This window comes from Sebastes umbrosus, chromosome 8, assembly GCF_015220745.1.
Source record: "Sebastes umbrosus isolate fSebUmb1 chromosome 8, fSebUmb1.pri, whole genome shotgun sequence".
Taxonomy (NCBI): Eukaryota; Metazoa; Chordata; class Actinopteri; order Perciformes; family Sebastidae; genus Sebastes; species Sebastes umbrosus.
The window spans coordinates 23,285,547-23,309,995 of NC_051276.1; the positions used below are offsets into that span (position 1 = coordinate 23,285,547).

A 24,449-nucleotide genomic window follows, 5' to 3' on the forward strand; every position below is an offset into this window, starting at 1 on the left:
ACAGACAATATGACAAAAATGTGTTTTTTGAACAAGTATGTAAACATGTTATAGTAGAAACCCAAAATACAAGTATGAACCTGGAAATAAGCATGATAGGTCCCCTTTAATCAATCGCAGTCCACACAGCTATAGCTTGGATTAGTGTGGAATAACACGGTGGTCTCAGATCCAATAGAATAATCATTTCATGTGTTGTTCTGGTTCCCACCTGGACAAACAGCTCCTGCAGATCCTGCTGGAACTTCTTTGGGTCGGTGGTGATGGACACAGGGCCGATATCTGCGAGGTTGGAAACGTATATCATAAACAGAGACTTGAACAAAATTAAATCCAGTCAGCTTAAGAGTGATGTGCTGGTTGCCATACAATAGCGTATGCCGAAAAATATTCATCCCAACCGAATAAGAGCTTAGGTCTAACTCGTCTGGATTGTTCTTCAAACAAAACAACTTTATCAGAACAAAGGCTTTAGTTGTTCCTTCTCAGCGGTTCTGCCTCTGTGAACAGAGGAAAAGCATTTACAGCATCAAAAGCCCAAATAAGCCACAGTCCAATTTATCAGGGCCAGAGTGATACCCTGTAGCTTTCGTGCAAGACATGAATATCAATCACACACAACAACACCACCACCAAAACACAGCACAAGATTGGCTAGATTGGGACAAAATTACACTGTTCAGGTTTTGTTTCACACAAATCGCTACAATCTGGCCACAGTTGGGATAACAATTTTCTGCAGCTGTAGTCAGCATCTTCTACTGCTCCTCAAGCAGTAGCAGACTCCAGTGTGATGGATAAGAACCTGCCAGGGCCTGACACTTACTTGGATGCCTTCTGGGGCCAATCCCTGGAACGGCAAACATGAACCAATACACAGAGAACGCATTGTTTTTGCTATAGAACACTGCTGTGTATAAACACAAGCCTTTCATTATACAGAGAAGACCCTTATCAGGTAGGGTGGAGCCTCAGGATTTGTGTGTGTGTGTGTCTGCGCTTGTTATTCAGACTGTCAAACACCATTTGGATGTATCTTTGTGAGACTAATGATTACATTTCTAATCTTATTTTCCAACAGTGGAGGCTTTCAAGTCCTTGTATGATCCTCAAGAGTGACTGTAAAACACTGACAGCACTGTCACGCCTCTTCGGCTTCTTTGCAATCTTGGAAGTTTACAAGGTCCCCAAGGGCAGGGCACATTAAACACAGACAAAATGTGTGGTGTTAGTGCAGCCCAACATCCCCAACCCCCCCATGACTGGCTAAACTGGGGGGCTACAAGGGTTTTCCGGAGGCTTCGATGGAGGAGAGGGAGGGGAGGGGTGGGGTAATTACATACAAGCAGACAGCATATGCTTCTCATCAGTGCTCAAACACCCTCCCCCATTAGAGCACTCTTATTTTCAAGCTGCAGCTCTCCCATATAGGAGGGTAGATGCCGGGGGGTGAAGAGCCTTACCTGTCCCACACACTCCTCACTCTAAAAGCTCACTTATATTCCTGCTTGATGTCTCAGTTTGTGCTGCCTGTGTGTTCCAAGTGGACTTCTACTGGAACTGCTACAACATGTGCAACAGGTCCTGAGATGAGCTGCAGTTTGCTGTGATGTTTTATAGTGAAACTATGTAAATGACAGCAGCAGAAACCATATCAAATCAGGGGCAATGTGACCTACATGCTGTCATAATGCAAAAGAAGGTTATAGGCTGCTGGACCTGGCAACACAATCTGACTATTTTTGGCTAATTTGAAAGCAGCAGGAAATCTTAATTATATGCATTATTTTACAACATATTCAAGATTAAAAACTGGACCTGGCAACACAATCTGACTATTTTTGTCTAGTTTGAAAGCTGCAGGAAATCTGAATTATATGCATTAATTTACAAACATATTCAAGATTAAACACTCACTAAAAAATGTGCCTATAGTGTGGCTGATTGTTTTAAGAACAGAGTGGTTAAAAAAAGGTACCTGGATCATGGAAGGGGACCAGGACAAAGTTTTTGATGGGTCTGGTCCTCCGGTTGAGGGTCTTCTCCAGGATCCGCGAGGCGCCATCTATCACCTGTTTCAGATCGTCGTACATGGAGCCGGTAACGTCGAACACAAAGGCCAGGGTCGAGGCGCTGTCACCGGATCCATCACCCTCCTCAGCCCGGGGGTCTGCCAGGAGCCTGTGCGCGCCGATACAGAGCGCCAACACTAGGCATTTTAATAACACACCGGTCATTTTTCTTTTTTTTTTTTAGATTTACTGCATCTGTCTGCTGGAATGAGGCGAATCAAATAATAAAAAAAAAAAAAAAAAAAGTTGAGGAAAGTTTTAAAAAGTTTAGATCTCAAAGCTATTCAAAGTGTGGGATCGTTTCCAATCGGTAGAAAAATATATCTGGCTCAGCTGAAACACATCAAAATCCAGAGTAAAAAGACTTCCAACAGGAGGACATCCGTGCGTAAAGTTTGGAGGAGCGTGTGGACTGGCTCTGTGTTGGAGAGCCCCTGGAGAGCTGGTGCTCTGACGCTTCAAACGGGGGCGGAGATGGGTATTAAAAGGTTCCCGAGACCCAACCTGACTTTTTTTTTTGCCTCGACCCCAGTGTGACTTCCAGGCTTTAACCCTATCCCAACATCCCCCCCCCCCCTTCAATTCAATTTTCTCCCCCTAGAGACTTGTTTTTTACCAGCTTTTGCGCACATTAGCAGCAGAGTCTGGAGCCTGTATTTTGGACATGCCGAGAACATTGTCTCAGCAACAGCCTCGTTTTTATAAATAGCCGTCGTTTATATTCAGCTGACACCAATCTAATTTTATACATAACCAACCCTGAGAAATCTCCCCCTTGGCATATAAATGGAAGAGCTTGACGCTTCACACAGAAATGCTCCTTTTTTTTTTTTTTACCTTGCTGATCTGGAAAAAAAGAAATGGGTTATTGATTATTAAATATGATTCACTTGATGTCTAGCTGTGGCACAGGAGATGAGACCTCACAGAGGAAGCCAGCGCTGCTCCTATGAAAATGTAAATAATTCAGTGTCTTCTTGCAAAGTTGGAAGTGCGAGGGAGCCAGAATATTTTTGAGACAAGATGATTGTTCACTTAAAATCTCTTTTTCACTGCATTTAGTTACAGATTTACATTTAAAACGTCTACAAAGTGAATCAAAGATGTACCCAAAATGACAGAACAGAAGTCTCCAGTCAAAGCTCTGGACCCTCCTGACCTCCTCCTCTTGATATCACATGCATCTGTCCTTGATGAGAAGAAAACCGAGAGCAGGTCTGAGCAGGCCCAGTGAGCAGACAGAGCCATTATCGCACCTCATTAACCCACCAATCAATGCCAACACATCACACTTTTATGCATTGTTCATTATACAACCAAACAGTGCAGACTTACACCACAGAGCGAGTTTAAAGTGGCAGTAGGCAGAATGTTTTTGGCATCGTTGAGCAAAAATTCCATATTAACCTTTCAGCATATTGTAATTCAAGTGTTCTGAGAGAAAACTAGACTTCTGCACCTCCTCATGGCTGTTTTCAGGCTTTAAACAATCTAGCCCTTGACTGGAGACTTTGGCCAATCACAGGTCATTTCAGGGTGAGAGCGTTCCTATTGGCTGTTAAATTCAACAGAAGCAGCTGTCAATCACTGCAAACACCGATCAAACGGTCAAATTAGGGAGCGCTGATCAAATATTAATAAATATTCTGTAACTGTAATGATGCTTGGTATTTCCTCAACTTATCTCAACATGGCACAAACTTTCTCATTTTACAGCTAAACAGTACACTACAAAATGTTTCTGAAAACATTTTATGCAAGAAATAGGCATTACAGTAACAGAATATTGATTCATATTTGATCAGCGCTGCCTAGTTTGACCGTTTGATCCGAGTTCGTGAGTGATTGACAGCTGCTCAGGGACGGCAAGGCTCCAGCTCGGCTCTGATTGGTTGTTTTCCTCCGGTCTGGGAAATCTTGCAGATGCCATTAGGAGCACCTGAGGACACCGGAGTGTGGATATACTGTCAGGATATAGTGACCGTTTTATATAAATAACTGTTTTTAATGCTCCAATTCTACCCACTGATGCTTTAAGATTCTGTATTTCAACGCATTGCATTATTCCCTATTAGTGAAGTAATTCAGTGCAATACTGGAAGGATCAGCTTTTAAATACAATGTAATCGGGTGTGTGATGTCTTGGATTACTGTCTTGAGATGCATTAGGGATCATAAGGAAAGTTTTTGCAAATACACATTTGAGCAACAGTCATTCCACTTTTAAACAAAGCAGCTCCTATAAAATTAAGAAAAAAACAGATGCATCTTTTCTATTCATTTCAAATACAACGACTAAGAATGCAGCCATAGAAAAGTGAGCCACTTAAATGCATTTTATTCTGTGCTCTTATACTGTCAATCAACAGGTAAATGACATTTATCATTCAGTAAATTATCATTTGCATAAGGCATAAAATCAGTGAAGCTGATAAAACATCTTAACGCTGTATCTAAAACAATCAAAAAATGGAAAAAAAGGCATCATCACATGCTCTGGCCTCACACAGGACAAATACAAAAGTGGACAATCGCAACCACAGGAGCTCGCAAATAAGCTTTACAACCAGAATTGATGTCTGTTTGTGCCTCTCAATGACCGGGGCTTTGTGTGAGAGCTGACTGAGGGGTGGAGTACGATGCTCTCAAAAGGAATAAATGAGCCTCAGTTCAGATGCGAGCTGCAGGAATTCAACTGTGTTGCTCGGTCGTGTCGTTCAGGATGCGGCTGTGCAACAGTGCAGACACTAGACGTTAGTGCTAACGTGGGGGGGAGTAGAAACACAATAGGATGCAGAGACTGCAAACGTAGTAAAATAATCCATAGAAAACTCCCGACTCCTTCTTCAAATAAAACCCCTCTCCTCTAAGGAAAAGGAAACTTCAGAATGTGAGAAAAGAAAACAATCCCACAATAATGAAAAATACAGTGCAATACATTTCAACACCTTTTGATAAAAAATAAAACTTCATTCCATACGTATGAGGAAATTCCCATAAACGCAGCAAAGCAGAAAATAAATTACCATTCTATTTACATTATACAATGTACACTTTACTGCTTTGTAACTTCAAGTTAGAGTTCACATCTTTATCACCAAGTAACACATTTTTCCAGATTCCCCCGGGTTTATAGTCTCTCTCCGTGTGGTGGTGAAGCAGCAGCACAGTTCCACTGAGCGGTTCACTGGCATCCCCTGGTTTACAGTATGTGAAATAGACACACACACAAACATTTCAGGGGGGGAATTCAGTTCCTCGGACTGTCCATGGGGAAACCACAACACTGCGTTTGCAGAAATGCTCGTACAACAAACTCAAGGGTGTACGCGGTGTCACATAGCTGCAGAAGCACGGATAAATGAGGGTTTTTGCTGACATGTTTTGACTTCTCCGTCACGTCAGAGGATATATTTGTTTACAATCCGAACTGGAAATGTAGACGAACAGCTACTTGACACGGGTACGGTCGTGTGACAAAAAAGTTTGCAGTCCACTTCTGGGTGGGTGAAGCAAGATAAATGTGGCTTCTTCCTCCCGTCGCAGGTGTGATGGTGCTGGATTGGCGTGCTGATGCTGAGATGGATCCATCTGAGAAGAATTATCACCACTGAACAGATGACAGTAAGTGGTGTCATGAAACGTGGGTGTGTTCAGGGCATGCAGGATAAATCACTAAAACAGAGCTGCTGCATTACTAAAATATGTCTTCGCGAGTTCACTTCGCAGTTGACAAAACGCTGAGCAGGATGTCAGCAACAATTGGCAGCGGCCTGCGCATTACATTAGGCAGTGAGAGCAGAGAGGGCTGTCTCGCTCTTCACTCAGCACTCCAAGACTATTTGATTGCCAGCAAACAAGTGGGCCATTTGAATAATTCATAGGAACAAACTGTGAGCAGAAAGTGGCTTCTTCACTTTGGTTTCAGCCCACGGACTGAATTCCCTTTCTTATATACTTTGCTCTGATGAATTAAGAATTAGACCGCATTATATTGAGTTGGAAGCATGACCTGGGATTGAAAGTCACCCAAGCAGAGCCGTATGCAGCTCATTAATACCCACTCACCTTACATTCCTACACAAGTCCATCATAGAGAGACAATGCCTGAACAATAGAAGGGTCTGCCTTTGAGCCCTCCTGAAACTCCTGCAGAGTCAGCTTCCCATCTGCATTCTGGAAGAGGAACATGAGACAAGATGAACCGTAATGCTTTAACACAGAGTTACCAGCAGGGGGCAAAACAGGCTCTTAAGCTAAATCATGCTACTCCTGTTCTATGCTGTTAGATGGGATCTTTGGTTCAGTGCACTTGGACGTTAGCCACTCTCTGCCAATACAAATCACTAAGTGCTGCTGTGCTGCACAGCTAGTCCAATGGGCTGATCTTGGCAGTAGTGGGCTGACAAACACACCCATGCAGGCAGGCTGCGTCTCATCTTTCACTAAAGCTGAGTAGATTCTTGGGGCCGAGGGAATGGGCATTAGCACCGGGGGAGAGTGGTGGAGGAGACTATATATGATGTTTATAGACTGCAGGCGGCGTTACTGACGCTGTGATGGCTCTAAACTTAACAGTGTCCATGTCAAAGCCCTGAGGGTGGCAACAAAGGCAGATTCAGTCCTCTTAATGTTAAATAATAATCATTACTGCACTGGTATCAGTGTCAGGCAAAGTTTGATGTTAAACCATGTAAACATCAAATGGTACAGCGACTATATTGCATTATCGCTGGTTGCATACTAACATGCTATTTAGTACGCTGAAACCGTTTGTGAGATTTTTTAGTAGTGAAATATTAGATAGTATGCACTGGACATTAAGGCGGCATAAATATCCCACTATGCAATGCGGTAGTGACGACAATGTTCATAACAGACGTTGATAGATAGCTCTGCAACATTAATAACACTTCAATTTAACTGTAAGTATAAGATTTCACTTTGTTAGGCGTAATATAGTTTTTAAATTAGTTCAGACTTGACTCTCACAAACCATTGTTTTGGTCACATGATGTTGGCACGGGTGACCATGGTTACACATCTCAAACCGGCAGGGAGGCTCTCAGGAAGTGATGACGTAAATTACTGCTCAGTGCGTCCGAAAAGATACATATGTACAGTATGTACGTTGAACGATAGTAAACATATTGAGTATGCAGTACATATTATGTGATTTCGGACGAAGCCACTGTCTCTAACACGTTGGTGTTTTGATATTATTTTGATATTAATGGGTAACTTCAGTATTCTTCAAACTGGACCCTATTTTTCCATGCTTATGTGTCTAAGTGACTAATGGTGACAACAATTTTTGAAATTGGTCCAGTATTGAGGGAGAACGCTGTAACTGGCAGCTGTGAAACAAGCTGCCAGCGCAATTGAGCAGAGTTAGTATAACGTTAACAATCAAAGCCTGTCATGGCAAGAAGAAGCACTTCTAATGGACATAAATGACGGTGCCCCGATAGGATTACACTGCAGCGTACATTGTGAGTGGCTGCCGTCTACAGCGTTCTCTCTCAATACTGGACCAGTTTCAGAAATCGTTGTCCCTATTAGTCAGTTAGACACAAAAACATGGGAAAATAAGGTCCAGGTTCAAAAATACCCAAGTTACCCTTTAAGCTACTAACCTTGTCCATCATTGCAAAGATACGGTCCACTCGCTTTTCTGGTGTGTTTTCTTCTTCTGGCAGCTCCACAGTGTTCCCCTAAAATAATAAATCATTACATTTTGCACAATTCAGATTCATATGATTTATGATGTCTGGTAAAACTTACCACCATCTGGTATATGGCATCTACGATGTTCAACATCTCATCTCGGGTGATGTAGCCATCATTATCAAGGTCATAGAGTTTAAAAGCCCCTGTAAGGAGGAAAAAAAAAGAGATCAGAAAGCGACTGTGACTTCAAAGTGTAATCCAAACGATTATATTAAACTATATATTTCTTTATGTGTTCAACATGACTTTGGGAGTTGTGAAAACTGAGTACAGACATGTAGCAGTCTTTCATGGTTGCTTTCCAGTTCAAAAATTGACGGTAGTAATTGTGCATATAAATAGTGATCACACTTTGTTTCAGGTTTAACACTTATGGTCACAGCTAAAGTTGCAAGTTTTCTAGGGTGTTTTATCTTCAAAAAAGTTGTCAACATGGCCCCCAGTTTTAATATGCCTGCTGTATCTTGCTAATTATCTCGTTTGCTATTCTCTAGGAAACCACCAGTCCTCTTTCATATGCAACGCATTGCAGTCAGTCCTTAATCCTGTCATTTAAATGTCAAAACACAGGAAAGGACGTCTTACATCTCAACTTCTCATCGAGAGTCCCCCGGGAAGTCACTGACAAGGCCTGGATGAACTCAGAGAACTCGATGCGTCCATCCTGCAGACAAAAGGGAGACAGAGAGAGAATGGTAGAGAGGAAATGGCCCAGAGACAAGATGAGCATCTTGCTTCACACTCGCTGTACTTTCATGAGCTCCTTGCTGTTCTTTCATGATGTCCTTGCTGTATTCTGTTGAAAACGGGGCCAGACGTTTGCTCCAAGTCAGCTGCTATTTTTGCCCCGCACCTGGCTCTCTCCTGAGGCACAAACATGTCACCTCTGGTCATTAGTAAGATGGATGCGACTGGCTCGTCGTCGAAAAAGTTACAGCACACAAACAACTGCTGTATATTTGGGGAGGGGGGGCAAAGTGTTTCACAATTTTTTCTACATCATGAATGGGGCATGGCGGATAATTCTGTCCGACAAGGTAGAAAATATTCTGACACGCGTTTCCTCTGAGCTTTGTTCGAATCAAATGCTCTGAATCGTACCGTAGAAGCTCAAAATTTCCAATTAGTCTCCCAAAATTGAGGCCTGCAGCGTTCTTCTGTGAGGCCACACGAGAAACGTCTTCTAACACGGATAATAATCAAATGCAAAACGAAAGCTCAAAGTGGCTCAAACGCCACTCATTCAGACCGACTCACCAAGTTATGACCTCATGCAACTGCATGAGACTTGGTCAAATTAAACATTTAAAGGCGCTGCATAAAAGACGTGCCGTTCACACAAGTGAAAACGACAGCTTGTGGACAACAAGAGATGCATATAAATCGATGTCCTGGTAGTGGAGCCTTCAGGCTTCCAGATACTAAAAGGATTGTGTTGCATCAAAAAGTTTTCCCAACATTCTGCTACTAACAGCTGCCTACCTGTAACCGAGTTCAGCAACAGACAGCTCTACTTTCAGAAGACATCAAAGCGCTCCTCATGGCCCTGGGGTCAGCTAACTTTATCTTTGCTAGACATCTGACCAGCAGGACAATGCTGAGGTCATGCATTGCTGATTATAAATGTAATAAATGCTGTTAAGATCAATGCATTCTCTAACTATGGGGTGCCGAACGCTAATGAAGGTCACAGATAAACATCAGACAGAGGGGTTGTCTGATCTTCCTGACACAAAGCCTCTTAACTGAGTCAATAAAGCTCCAGGGGCTTACCAAAATCCCAGGAGCTGCTCATCTACAGTCCGTCTTCCTAAACATCATTTTAATAATCTCGCACAGATGCGATGAGGTGTATCACTCCAGACAAATGTTGCTTTTAGCAGTTTGGCCTTGTTGAAACGTGCCATCTCATGTCCTCAAATCCTTAGAGGATGCGCCCACATAACAGAGAGAGCTTCGTTCCAAAAAAAACAAACATGCATATACACCTTTTTAAAAATAAACTGGCAAACACTCTTGGAAACTGATTTCTGGCACCAAACTAAGGGTTACCATTATGTGTTACTAATGATGCAACGACTCGTCTTTTTTATAGGATAGAATCATCTTTGCTGTTGAAATACTGACTGACAGCAGAGAATGATTTCAAAGATGTACTTATGTATGTCCTTAAATACGTGAGAAATGTAATAGGATTCTGTTTGTACTAACCTTACAGTTAGCAAAAAATACAAAGAACAAAAATAGGGAAATTATCACACATTATGCATAAAATAATTTGTAGCGTATGCTAAACATGGATTGTCCGACATGTCCATATACTGTATATTTTGATTACATTTACAAGATTTTAAATATCATTCAGTTTCCAAAACTTTCATTCAAAAGGGGTTTAACCTCTTTGAGGACGCTGGCGACCTCGGCCGACTTTACTGTATTTCAGAGGCTGAAGTAGGCTCAGTTTTAGAGCAAGAGTGAAGGTACTGGTACTAGTAATTTTGGCGAGGGAAACACTGGCATGGCCATATTCACAGGGGTCCCTTGACCTCTCACCTCAAGATATGTGAATGAAAATGGGTTCTCCCCTTTACAGACATGCCCACTTCATGATAATCACATGCAGCTTGGGGCAAAAACCATTCAGTTTTTTGAATGCAGTATAAATGTGTTATTTTCGCCTATTCTAAAATGGTGTATTTGAATATTTCTGCATACTGGGGTCCCTAAACAGTCTTGCAATTACATAAATTGGGTATGACTGGAAAGCTAAGTCTCGTTTGGATCCAATGAGCCCAGTTGTAATAATGTGTGATGATGTTAGTCCCCATAGTAGCCATTTCATTGTAGTGAGACCATTTTTTGAAACGTGACCTCACTGTATAAAATTACTGTGACCTCTAGGGTAATCACAGCCTCATGAAACATTACAGCCACAAACGAGAGAATCATTTGAATGCTCTAGGTCTCTAGAGCATTCAGAGGATGGATGGCTTTCCTAGGTATATTAACAATAAGGGGGTTTCTGAGTAGTTTCTAGAACAGAAGTACTCGCCATCCAATCGCAAAAATCGAAAAATGAAATTCTTGCAGAAATCTCCAAATGTCAAAAGTTTTTGATACCAAATCCCAGCATGGCTTTTTCTATGGTGTTCCTCAAGGTCTTGGTGTCTTAATGTGGTATTTTGGTGGGATTATAGATCATTTTGAGAAATTCTTGAATGGTAAAAAAAAGGTTAAATTTAGCACCAAATCTATGTAACCCAAAAATTGCTGCAACAACTTATGAGACATGATAGAGCATGGGAATGACCATCACATACTGTACTTATGACTAGAACAACTTGACACACAGTGCTGAGCTGCATCTCAAATTAATTTTCAGGTTCCCAGCTCTCCGTTGATGTTTTTATCTACCCCTGAACATCCCCTGTACCCCCTAAATAAGAAAAAAAAAACGTGTCTATGGTAAAGAGGGTTGAAGTGGAAGAGATTCAATAAATAACCTTTTTTTATATACAAACCTGATACCCTGCAGCCAAAAAGGGCTCTGGAATGATAACAGCAGCAAAATGAGTAGGATTTCTATACCATGTTGCCCTTTTATTCTGTGCAACCTCTGGCTGAAAGAAGGACCTTTAGATTAGCTCTATCCTCAGACACAGTCGCTTTTAACATCCCGTTCCTTATCTAGCAGCAACCCCAGACAATAAAAGAAGTGAAATTGATAACAAACCTTATTTTCATCAAATACATTGAAGACAAAGGAGGCGAACTTTGTGGGATCTCCAAAAGGAAAGAACTGCTTGTAAATCTTCTGAAAGCCCACCGCATCCAGCTGTCCGCTTGGACAATCTTTAATGAAACCTTTGTACCTGAAAAATAAAGCACAGATAGAGGAGTATTTAAAGAGTTAAAATAGCATTTATAATGTGATGAGAATACATGAATCAAGACAAGACTGGACCTCTTCATCTCCACACCTCTACAGCAGGCATTACTGATTCAGTTTGAAAGAGTGTGTAAGATCAAAAAGGTAAAGTGCAAAGCTATTTGTCTCATTCACAGATAAGACGATCACCCTAATCCAATAGCAAGCCCAGGGTGGTTAACTCTAATCAAATTACTCTCTAGTCCTCTTCTGATAATATGCGTGGCTGATAGATAAGTCTGAGAGCTTCCTCTGGCCCCTGGAAATGACATATCTAGAGAGCGACTTAATATCTTCATTAGCCTAAATATAGAAGCATCTCATAAGCAATTTCAAGCGCAGTCACTCAGAGGTAGGCACTTCCCTTGTACGTCTTCATAAAAGGAACACAGCAGCCTCAAAGTCTAACTAGACTGTAATAGGTCAGGGGGACGAGGAAGAGAGTGTTAGCCTTTACAAAAATAAATGCTAGATGAAAAGCAGGAGGAAATAGCGGGGAAATAATAACACTCTAGTTATAAAAAGCATCGCAAAAAGCTTTTGCTCTTGATCAACAGCAGAAATGACGCACATTCACACAAGGGAGTACTGCATGTTCGTCTCTGATTCAGAATGAGGCTGGGCTGTAATTACGGCCAGAGAGAGAGAGAGAGAGAGAGAGGGAAGAGAAAGAGAGAGAGAGTGTGTTCTGATGAAGAATGAAGGCCAGGACAGATCTTTTCCACTCCTCGCTCCTCTTAAACTCTTTGCTTTTAATCTGCCTTCGCGATAATGAAGCTAGCTCCATACAGTCAAAGAGACACTTTGAGGAGCAGTTGAGAAAAAAGTTCAGCGAGAAGAGAGGCGAGGAGAGAGCAGAAGCATGTAATTCTCACATTTGAATTATCTGGAGATATGCAGGAAAATTAAAGCCTCGCTCACTATAATGCATAATACAATCTAATTGGTATTCAAAGTGCAGAGCACACAATGCATATCGTAATCCAACGCCGACCCATTTCACCTGAATTCTTCAGTCATTTTCAATGTGTGACTATGTAATATTATATCCGGCAACCAACATAAAAGGTTTTTTAGTATAGTGTGTATATAGCCCATTCAGTGGCGATAGTTTACTGCAAAAACAGAACAGTGCATCTATAAATTATTTGCAGCAAATACACCTATTCTTTGCGTCATACGTGCAGCCATAGTGAACAAAAAGCTGTCATCAAATGAGAGAATCCACAACAATTCATTCTATCTGCTAACTAGGAGGTTTACAAGAAGTGTCTGTATTGCTTTTATTCAATAATTTCAAGTGGGTAAAATATCAGCCAATTTTAGTTTATCGCAGACATAATAAAACTGAATCGGTGCTCCAACACACTGACATGCTTATCACAGTTTTATTGGTATCAGAGTATTTGTTTGCTGATAAGTAACAAGAAATGACATTACAGAAATGTGTTTTTGATTGGAGTTCAACTTGTTGACATAAATAATGGTTGAAAACAATGTTCCCGTATACTGCATTGCATTGATAGGAGGATAAAATAATACATAAAACTTGATTAGCATCACAGACCACTTACATAATATGGTCCAAATGCCCTGGTTAAGACTGTGTGAGGACCAAACATGTCTGCATTTTACACCAATATGCATGACTAAATAAGGGCTTTTAAAAAGGGACTTATGATGTCACCAGGGTTATCTTGGCCTGGGATTGAGTTTTAATTTTTTTTTAACGGAAAGCCTGTGTTACCATCTGGAGCTATGGTGTTTGAAAGAAGTGGGCATTTAGGTCTATGACCAACGCTCTTGAGTTGCATTAAAGTAGGAGTTAGGAGTTGCATTAAATGTAGGAGTTAAAAGGGAAAAAGGATATCTTGGTCTTTGCTGCTTTGAAATGGGTTTCTTATGAGTCACTCAGCTTTATGGAGCAATAGTAAATCGCCGGAGTTCCTCTTCAATGACTTTTTTTCCTTGCCTGAGAGTGCCTGAAGATTTCTTTTCTGTGACCAGCTTTAACATTATTAAGAGCACCTCAAGGACTTATTGCATGTCAAAATGAATTAATAGAGTACTCGTTTTAGCGTTAGACTTCTATAACATTGTCAGACTCTTGAAAAGAGTGCAGAACCAGAGATATTATCTTTTTAATTCCATTTTTTCATTTTCAATAACCAAATATGAAGGATTCTTATCAAAACTGTTCGTCTTTAATTATGTCTTTAAAAAGGTGCTAAATGCGAGATTGGGAGCATTTCTATTGCCTCCGCATGGCTCTCAAAATTGCGACGTCTGAGCTGATGGCTTGCAGCTAACGGTGCTAACAGTGCAAACAACGGCAACAGAGCTGACAGAGCTAAGAGTGTTTACCTGAGGGAGAACCGGAGGATGGATGCTACGCTTCCGCAACGATGCCATCGGTTGGGACGGCGTTATCAGCTGTAACCAGAGTGAAGTGAGTCGCGGCCATGAGCTAGTCAGTGGAGCACGCTCACGTGCATGAATATGCACTGAAAGGCGCGCGTGGCTGGCCCGTGAGGAGAGCAACTTCATTCTCTGCTCAGGTAGACTTTACTCCTCTATATCTTTACATAGAAATTAGATGTTTGTTGCTATATTAATGCTCTGAATCCCCTTAAGAGAACCTTTAAAGTAAAAAAAAAAAAAAAAAAAGAAATCACCCAATATATAATTATTGGATTTTTTTACTCTCTTAAATATCATATCAGTATTGGTTGGGCTCCAGTCAAATTCTTCAATATGCACTATGAGTTTTGAATTATCAAATACTTATTTTCCCTATTCAGCCAGTCGATAATCACATTCACTTGCTTTGCTAAGCATACAGTAATACAAATGTAAGGCTGACTACCAAGCAGAAGACACATCTACAGTACAAAGGCAATGTACCAGTGTAAACATGTTTGCCCAGTGTCAGCTATTCATCAGAGTCATAATCAGAATCACCTTCATTTGCCAAGAACAGATCATGTACAAGAAATCTGACTTGGTGACACTGGTGCTAAGACACATACGCAGTCAGACTGTACTTGAAGTAGTGTAAGAGTGCAACTACGCACTGAACTTGCAGGGACATAGCAGACGTGACATTGTGCATCAGACCACAGTGGGGGGCCAGCATGAAGATTAAGTATTTATTGCTGGCACAGGCTCCTACTCCTTGGCATCTACCGTGGTGGTTCGCTAAAGACTTACGCACGACGTCTCTCTTGTTCCTGCTTAGCTGGCGGGAACATCACTGCGCTATGCCATTTTGTTATTGATTTCAGGTGATCCTCGAGCATACTAATGATGTTCCCTTTAGAGGAGAATTAGGAAGGGGAACAAATTTAATGCACAACACAGGCATTTATCTAACCCCGCTAATTCTTCTGTGTCTGTGCCTGTGCTCTAATTACATGCCATCTGGCATTTCCCCTGGTAAAATTCCCTCTCATCCCTCACACTCAGCCGTGTTGATTGCTGCTGATCTTCAAGTGAGGACTCATGCTAACTTTGCTGTGAAAGACAGCGAGAGTGATGGTGAGCTAGCTGGCTGCACAGCCGGAGGAGAGGAGGTTTAAGAGGGGTGGGGGGTATTCCACCCCAGTGCACTCAAGTCAGCCCCAGAGACGGGCCAGCTCGGAGGCTCGTCTTGACCTGCCAATACCCGGTGATATATAATGCTACTGCGTGGCTGTGAATGTGCCCTGCATCCTTCCCACCGTACACCCCCTAACAGGGGACATGAACAGCGCCTAGCTCCGGAGACAGAGCTCTTTTCATGCATGCAGAATTAGGTCGTGAAATGCAAAACCAAAGCAGGAGAACTGAAGTGTGAACACGGAACAGTGATCACTTTATTACAGTGCTCCCTCTTCTGATGTACGCTATTCTTTGTTTTTCATTTCCAAAGAAACAATAGCCCAAGAGCAGCATGCAGCAAACAAAAGCGATGGCTACGCTCATGCTTGAATCATCTCTGGAAATGAAGGTGCATTGTCTCTTATCCCTGTGCCAGTGGCTGTCAAATTGGGCCTTCGGAAAAACGATCAGAAATTCACACCTTAACAGTAATGATCGCTCTCACCACAGTCTTGTGACGTATCGTAGTCTGAGGTGTCTCTGTTTCATGAATAAGTATATGTAAGTACATGTTAGAACACTGCGAGTGCAAGCTGGTATCAGACAAAGGCGAAACCTCTGCAAGGCGGGCTGGCGCAGGTCACACTGAATAATAGGTGCAGAATCCAACGGGGAGGATTACTAATCGGCAACCTTGTGGAGGCTCTCTAGGCAGTGTAGCGATTAAGTGCCTGAAAGTGGAACAACCTTATGCACCCCAGGCCATTCTTCTGTTATCAGACATCCCTTTACCAAACAGAGCAAAAAAAAGGTTGTTGAGGAATGCATCATGGAAATGTTTGTATCAGTGTTATCAGCCTTCAAAGTCATTCAGCCTCAGGAAGACTCCAAAGTCATTCTATTTTCAGAACGCATCTGTCTTCAGGGTGGGGTGAGGGAAACGGCTTCAAATCAACTATCAAACTAAATGTAAATACACTATCCGCGGACTCAAGAAACTCAATCCTGGGTAAAATATATCAAAGTGGGTTTTGCAAGTGTGTCAAGACAAGTGAGGTTTGCAGTCACATTTTGTACTTCAATAAAAGTAACAATGCCACGGTGTAAAAATACACTGTTACAAGTAACAGTACTGCATTCAAATTCTTACTTTAGTAAAAGTACAAAAGTATTAGGATCAAAATATACTTCAAGTACCAAAAGTAAAAGTACTCATTATGCAGAATAATCTATATTATATTATTGGATTATAATTATTGATGCATTAATGTGTTCACCACTTTAATGTTACAGCTAGTAAAGATGGAGCTTGTAATTTTTGGGGATATTTTAGATTTTTTGTCTGATAATTAATTAATATTTTACAAATGTTTTTGGGATATTTTACTGATATTATTTTGGAAATTTTACAATTTCTTTTGTAAATTTTTGTCAATTTGGTAATATTTTCTGCTATTTTACTAATATTTTTGGGATATTCTATTTGTTCAACACTTCACTTACTTTATATACTACTGGGTAGTTCACCCCGGGGATCAATAAAGTTTCATCTTAATCTAATATTACAACATAATTTATCAGTTGATTATATTTTGTATTATTAATCTGCAAAGTAACTAAAGTTATCAAATAAATGTAGTGGAGATAAAAAAAGTACAATATTTCCCTCTGAGATGTAGTGGACGAGAAGTAGAAAGTGGAAATTCTCAAGTAAAATACAAGTACCTCAAAATTGTACTTAAGTACAGTACTTGAGTAAATGTACTTTGTTGCTTTCCACCACTGGAGGTTTGACAATGAAAACACAATTGCCACAACATGCTTACATCAGGAATGGAGAAAAAAAAAACACACTTACCACTGTTGCACCTCTTTCTCTGTAACTGTAAGAGAAATAAAGAGTGACATTAGCTTAGAGGAAAACGTTGGCTGTCCTACAAGAAAAGTAGCTTGTTGTTAAAGGAGCCAAGTAGTAGCATCGTTAATTATCTTGGCCCAATCCTTACATATATTCACACTCAACGATGTCAACGTGCAGTTATTGGACACAAGCCATGATTTTAATTCATCGATTCTAGCATACTATCAAGAGGAGATGAATATCTTTTTCTGTTGGCCAGGACAGTAAAGGACAAGTGGGAGTAAACCCCAGGGAGCTACAAAAAGATAAAACAAGGCTGAGGGAATGAAGGTCAGCCACAGATTTTAAGAAAGAACAGTTTAGGAGGCATGATGTGCTATCACGCCCACACAAAATGCCATTATCTGCCAGCATCTAATCAACTGATTCCTCATGGATTTCCCTCGTCTCTTTACTTTCTCTCAAGTAACCACAGCCATTTTCGGCCTCTCTGCCTCCTGGGGTTGCTAATGAAAACAAGGGCTGGAAATCAATAGCATTAGTTTAACCAGGTGGTCCTTTGAGAGAGACTTGCTGAATTCATGCCACGGTAAAAGTCTGAGGATAGATGCCGTCTACTACTGTACCACTTCTGTTGGGCCTGGGGCAAAGCAATTGCCTTACAAATACAGCAAACAGCCAGTTAGTTAATCGATAATGTCTCCTACTGTAATGTTTAACCTTAAGCAACTCATAGTCATGGTTACTGCAAAGTTATACAGTCAGGGAAACAAAGGGAGTTTCATGCACATTCAGTCACAAATAAGACATTTCTGGGGAATTAAAATCAAATTATCCAACACTCTACAATGAGATCTACATGTGTATCCCATAATGTGTCTACTGCAGCGCTGGAGCAAAATCATACAGAGGCTATGGGTCAGGTCAGGTCAGGTAGCCCTCGCCTGCATATCTCTCGGCCTCGATTCGTTCTGCTCAGCATTTCACCATGAAAACCCATCATGTGACCCTTTCTTGGGCAATAAATGTCAGGGTCAATCTCACGATTGTCAGCCAAGCCAAGCTACCATTAAATTGGCCTCAAAAGACAATGTAGTCAAAAATTGAGGCAATTCACCATGGCTACGATTTAATAAAATGTTTTATTACATAAGTCCGTCAGAGGCGATGGGCAATAATGCAATCAGCCCATTGCAGAAGAGTGCAGGGCCCACTTAACTGGCTGACCCTGCAGGGTGTGCGAGAACACATCCAGCTTGTATTCTGTCACTGTGAGACTCTTCATGGCTTTGACAACTTGCAAAAGCATCATGACATTTAGGGATGTCACGACATCAGAAATTTTGTGGGCGATACCAATACCAGAGAAATTCCACAACTCTCGACACCCAATTCAATACCACGGCTGAAAACAAAAATAAAACAATAAATCCTATGTACTTTAACATACACACCTTTATTATCATTATACTGTTTTTTTGTAAATTTATTATTAATCCCTGATGATCCGCCTCAAGTATCTCGCCATTACATATGAAGTAGGGCTGTCAAAGTTGGAGCGATTAACATGTTAAAACAAATTTGTTTCAACGCCACTAATTTCTTTAACACATTAACACAACTTGCGATTTTTAGGTTGTAGCGGGCTCAGTTTTAAACGTAGTGAAGATACTGGCATCAACTAGAAAACCTAAGGAATCCATTGGTGTTTTGGGCGAGTCATAGTCATGTCAGCACACTGACAGCTGTTGTTGCCTGTTGGGCTTGAGTTTGCCATGTTATGATTTGAGCATGTTTTTTATGCTAAATGCAGTACCTGTGAGGGTTTCTGGACAATATTTGTCATTGTTTTGTGTTGTTAATTGACAGCCCTAATATGAATACATCATGATAATGTTATAATTTAACTTTGCCGAATACAACATTTTTTAACCCTCTTAACCTAATAGAGCTTGAATGCATCATAATGTAACTTTATGCAAACTCTGTTAATGTTAGTGGTTAGCTCCGTTATTTAGCCAAGCAGGACTGTGCTGCCCACCAGCTGCTAAAGAGCTAACGTTAACTAGCTCTCTTCCAACACAGATTTGTTGTTCACAATGTAGCATTATCAGGGAAATTTTGTAACGTCCCCGGGGCATCGGGTCACCATTAGTCTTGATCCTCGGTACTGTAGAAAAACAAGTACCGTCACATTTTCCGAATTTTGGCATCGACTTGGTACCTAAGTATCGGTTCTCATGCCATCCCTAATGCCATTACGTGGGCCAAGCCTACATCCTGCAGACATTTTAATAACTGCTGGTATTTCCATGTGATGCCAGAACAGTCATTTGGAAAAGCATTTCTGGTTGGAATTAAGTACAGGTGAGGCTGCAACCAGTTTCCACAGTTTTTATTAAGAACAGGAAAAACACCGGCTAGCTGGAGCCTTGGCACAGCTCAAGGTTGGTCTTTGGCCAGAAAGCATTTTATTTAAAATACAAGGTCATAATAATTTTCTTATGAAGATGCATTCTCAAACCTACAACACAGCTGAAGAAAGACATCTTTTGAACTAATCAGGCCTTATTTCTGGCCTGGCCTTGTTAGTTGCCTGTCAACACAGAGGGCATAATTTGGTGGGAAAAAAACACCCTACCTCTTCTACCACTGGAAAATAAGAAAAAGACACATAGGCACATATAAATTTACAAAGTCCCCAATCTGTCAAGAACCGAAGGAAAGCGTAGACTAAAATGGCAGACAGAGCTTCTCATGGGAGAGAGAAAGAGACAACAAGGAAAGCAGAAATGATAGTCAAGTCAGGCAACAACAGAGAAAGGGAGAATGATCAAGCTGGGAGAGAAAGCTTGGTGCCCCTCTCAGCGATGCTAACCAGATAAGATCCTAATTATACTATTCCATTCCCAGCTCAAAGAGGGCAATTAGGGGATAAAGTGAAGGAGACAGGGCGAAAGGGTAAGAGAGAAAGAGAGAGAGAGAGCGAGAGAGAGTGAGTAGAGGACAGCAGCAAGCAGCCCAGCCCAGCACGAAGCCCAATCTTCCTCCACAGCAATTTCCTGCCACAACAGCCTTCCACGGCTCTGCTGTGGAGAGACCCACCACACAAATAACACTGTCATTAAGCAGCCAATGGATGTCAACTCCCACCCACACCTGCACACTGCACTGCTCAAGTAATAATAATAACTCTGTGCGCCGGAAACAACACATAAATGATTAATATAGTGTCTTGCGAACAGACGTCGTTGTGGTAATTATAAATGTGATCTCTGGTCAAATTTGATTGAAAAATGTGGGGGGGTGGGGATCTTTTTTGTTCAGCAGGGGATCGTTAATGAATAAGGGTAGTGCGAGCAAGGTGAGAAAAGCAAATGCTGTCAGTTTGCAATGCCTTGACAAGTCGACAGGAACAACACAAATCCATGTACTTGCAATGTTGCAGAGCAGACCCAATCCCACCATTTCAATTAGGCTCTGTTTATATTCTATATCTATCAATCTCTGTCTCTGTCTATATATGAAATTATACAGAGGGTCCATGACCTGCATATAAAACCACATCCTCATCTCTAAAATCCCCTGCTCAATAGCTGATAGAAACTCAGCATTTATATATTCATAAATTCCCTTCAGCGTGATTTAAAGATGCTGATTGCAACTTTTGCCAGACCTTAACTAATCACAATTTGCGACACAACATTTAAATGTAAATTTAAATCAAACAGGGAGCTATATTCCCAGCTGACATTTAGTTGTAGCTCTGTTTTGTCGACAACGAAATACTGGTGAAGAATCTCAATATTTCCCAGCACAGCAGACAGGGTTATTTACTGTACAGCCTGTATGGAACACAGTGGGTGGAAAATATGATAATTAATGGTGTCCTATCACACACTGTATAGTCTTGAATGGTCCTTTATCCTTATACAGGCTAGCTGAAAAGAGTTTGTTTCCCCAAAGACAAGCAAAAAGAAAAGGTACTCACAGTAGGTTTTCCTTGTCAATTCCTCCACCACCTCTGGCTTGAGCTTGCTGTTTGATTTGCCCATGATCTTCAGCTCTCCTCCACACCTCCAAGCCCACCTTGGTTGGCACGCAGGACCTGTTACTACCTCCTCTCCGGTCTACTCCTCTGCCAAAAACATACACAAAAGTGGGCCAGTTTAGGTGCAAGAACACCAGTGAAATAAGGGAAACACGCTTTTGTCTTGTTTTGTAAAAAAGAAAAGAAAAAAGGAAACTCCCATTCAAGCTAAATGAATCTATCGTTCTGTGTAGTTCACTCTAGCTGCGGTCATGATCTGCTCAGTCATCATCAGCCCTGGCACTCCAGACAGGCGAGTCAAACCCCAGGGGCCCTGTGAAGAAGGGCTGGCAGGTTGTTGAGTCTATACGAGCGCCGCTGAGTGCCTATGTGCTCGCCTCATTTCTTCATAGCAGTCCGTGGGCGAAGAGTGGCGTTTGGATGCGTTGCTACCTTCGTCCTTGGATACAAGAGTCACTCAGTGGCTGGGTTAAGCATGTTCACTTCCTCACAGTCATTCTCTGTTCTTCTCACTCCTCCCACCCCCTCCTCCTTTCCCACCACTATCTCTATTGCTCTGGGTAAGTTACTGTAGAAAAGAATCCTCCCTCTTGACAGCTGAGATAAGGAGGTGTGTAAACTAAAATACAATGAACAGAGCTCGCCTTGGATGCACCCCGCTGCACTTTGCTCTCACTCAAAAGCGTTAACTCTAATCCCTGGCATGTATACAGACGCAACAGTTTAAGAAAAGTGGAAAATGTTTCGGTAATAATTTATGGAAAGCAAAAAGAGGCAAGGTATCCACACGGTTCTGGATGCCATGCTGAAAAGAGATCTGGTCTTGCTCTTAAAATAAGTGTGCAAGCTGTCTACCAAGCTTAGAGGAGGATTTGAAGAGTGACAGTTTTCTTTTCTTCTCCATTCTGACTCATAATTCTCCCTCCTTCTTCCTGGCCTCACGACAGCATGGTATATGGTGATTTCCTCCTCTCTGTCACAGCAGACAGGAGATGAGGGATAATGGAATTTCTTTGTATCGGCCTGCCTAGTGTTGGCAATGCACCTATGCCTAACCACAGCAGCTGTCTCTATAAGCCACAGAATGAGGAAAACTACTGTATGCGCTAGGCTACCTTCACTGCGAACATCTGTTCTCCGTGTCCATGGCCGGCAATGTCCTTCTGAGGGATGCCACGCTGGTAATCACCATCTTGTGTTCGCTCGAGCCTTGTGGTCCTGGTGTGTTACTTAGACACTGAAAATAAACAGACAAGACAGCAGTTAGAAAAGGGAATGATAAGCAGTTGCTGTGTTTTAATGGAAACGGGCTGTGTGTTGTTGTCACCTAGAGCAACAGACACATGAGCACTTGACTGGAAAACGATCAAAACAGACGACCTTTCTACTGTCTGCTAAAGCTGCTGAATATTAGCCCACAGGAAAGGCACAATGTGGAATTTTTTTTTTTTAAAGTAAAATGCTTTAAATTAGCACAATTTCAATGAGTGTAGCGTTAAAAGTGTTAGGAATGATTGATTCACGTCTTGTGAAAACAGTTGGCTAGGAGAAAAACAGCACAACTAAAACACACTCTGATGCACACTTAAAAACACAGCAAATGAATGGCTGAATTAACACATAAGAATGGGGCTTTGTCAGACTTCAGACAACTTTATTCATCCCCAAGGGGGGCAATTCATTTGTAGCATTCCCAGTCCATACATCCATACATACAACAGACAACCAATAATTAGTCAAGTCAAAGGAAAAAAATATATATTAAAAAGGCATGGGGCAAGTTGGAGGGACAAGTTACAATAAGAACCATATAAATACATAGGATTATAGCAATAAAAGCCAAAAAATAAGAAATAAAAACAACACATCTTAAAATTCCTCTAAATAACAGTCATTTAAAAATTGGTATGGTCTATGTTCAGCAGCTTAACAGCAGAAGGGATAAAGGACTTACGGGCACATTATAATATATTCATATTTGTTTGGGTTGATAAAGAAACATATAGTCGCAGCAGCAGCAGCAGCAGGTGGGACGTTGCCTGGCAGCACTACCATAGCAACAACACACACTTTATGGCTACAGCACAGCAGCTAGTGCGGGGAGAGCTTGCTAGTAGTCATTGTACTCGCAACGTTTGGTACCCACGCTGTTCCTTGAAGCGAGTTAACTAAAAAAAAAATAAAAAAAACACCTCTAAATTAATAAAAGCGTGTCCTCGATAAAAAATAAGGCGACTTTACCTGAGCTATAGAAGCGGGAAAAGTCGCCGTCCGTTGAGCCGTTGACCAACGTCTTCTTCCTCCTATCGCAGAGTTCTGGAACGACTCGCTGCTCTGCTGCGCGCGGATGGAATGGAACGTCCGTGCTGCTCTGATGCCGCCGACAGGGAGTGACGTCACTGCTGCTGCTGGCTGCCTGGCCCCGACCAGCTCAGCTTCAGTGCCAGCAGGGAGACACTGACGTCGCGGTACCACACTGGTCATACAAGGACTCTTTGTGTGCTTTTTTAAGTGCATATACACGTGTCATCCCGTAATACAGTGAAGGATTGGTGTACTCACTTTTTGACGCACACACACAGAGTTTTTAAAGGCGGATTTGACACTTTTAGGTAGCCTGGTGTGCCCAATTTTAGTGCAACACTGATGTTAGTGAGTAATGTCTGGTCTTTCGACGGTGGTTCACATGGCTCATAAATAGCTCATTTTTGTTTCTCATTATGTTGAGGCTGGAAGTGCTTTATCTTTTTTATTAGTTAATCACTACACCAGTGTGTTTAATTAGTGTATGATCAACTTAAAACCTAGTGTATTTTACAATTAGATAAATAGATAGGTAGATAGATAGATAGATAGTAACTTTATTGATCCCGAGGGAAATTCAAGTTTCCAGCATCACAGTTCCATTGTGCAAAACATGTTAGTAAAAAGGCAGTAAAAAAATTAGTAGTGCAAAATACAAAGTACAAAAAAATATACCAGATATAAAAATACAAGGAGATGAAGAAAACTGTTAAAACTGAATATAGTGCAGGGTAACAGCTGTGATACACGACTATCAAAAAAGTGAATAGAGTGCAGAAGAGACTGTTAAAACTGAATGCAGTGAATGAATAAAGTGTAAAATAGCCAATATGTCTTGTTTGTTCCTTGTTACTGATAGAGAGTTCAATCATCCAATCCACCAAACAACTCAAAACAAGAGTCAATACCAACAGGAGAATACAC

At 41.4% G+C, this 24,449-nt stretch overlaps 2 protein-coding genes across 2 annotated transcripts in view; both read right to left on the reverse strand.

Annotated features, from left to right (window-relative positions):
• hmcn2 (hemicentin 2) overlaps positions 1-3,529 on the reverse strand; it is a 61,271-nt gene extending 57,742 nt beyond the window's left edge. The window contains exons 1-2 of the mRNA XM_037777478.1: positions 1,979-3,529; positions 212-282 (exon numbers count right to left, since the gene is read on the reverse strand). Of these exons, the coding sequence (XP_037633406.1) occupies positions 212-282; positions 1,979-2,237 (330 nt within the window). The 5' untranslated portion in view covers positions 2,238-3,529. The remainder of the gene's footprint in view (positions 1-211; positions 283-1,978) is intronic.
• Positions 3,530-4,392: 863 nt separating this feature from the next.
• On the reverse strand, positions 4,393-24,158 carry ncs1b (neuronal calcium sensor 1b). The gene is made up of 10 exons (XM_037777479.1): positions 23,463-24,158; positions 22,337-22,458; positions 21,162-21,308; positions 17,168-17,192; positions 11,536-11,674; positions 8,388-8,466; positions 7,857-7,945; positions 7,709-7,786; positions 6,141-6,248; positions 4,393-5,663 (listed from the first exon to the last, which is right to left on the reverse strand). The coding sequence occupies exons 3-9, from the start codon at positions 21,223-21,225 to the stop codon at positions 6,150-6,152; spliced, it is 573 nt and encodes a 190-aa protein (XP_037633407.1). The 5' UTR covers positions 21,226-21,308; positions 22,337-22,458; positions 23,463-24,158; the 3' UTR covers positions 4,393-5,663; positions 6,141-6,149.
• Positions 24,159-24,449: the final 291 nt, after the last annotated feature.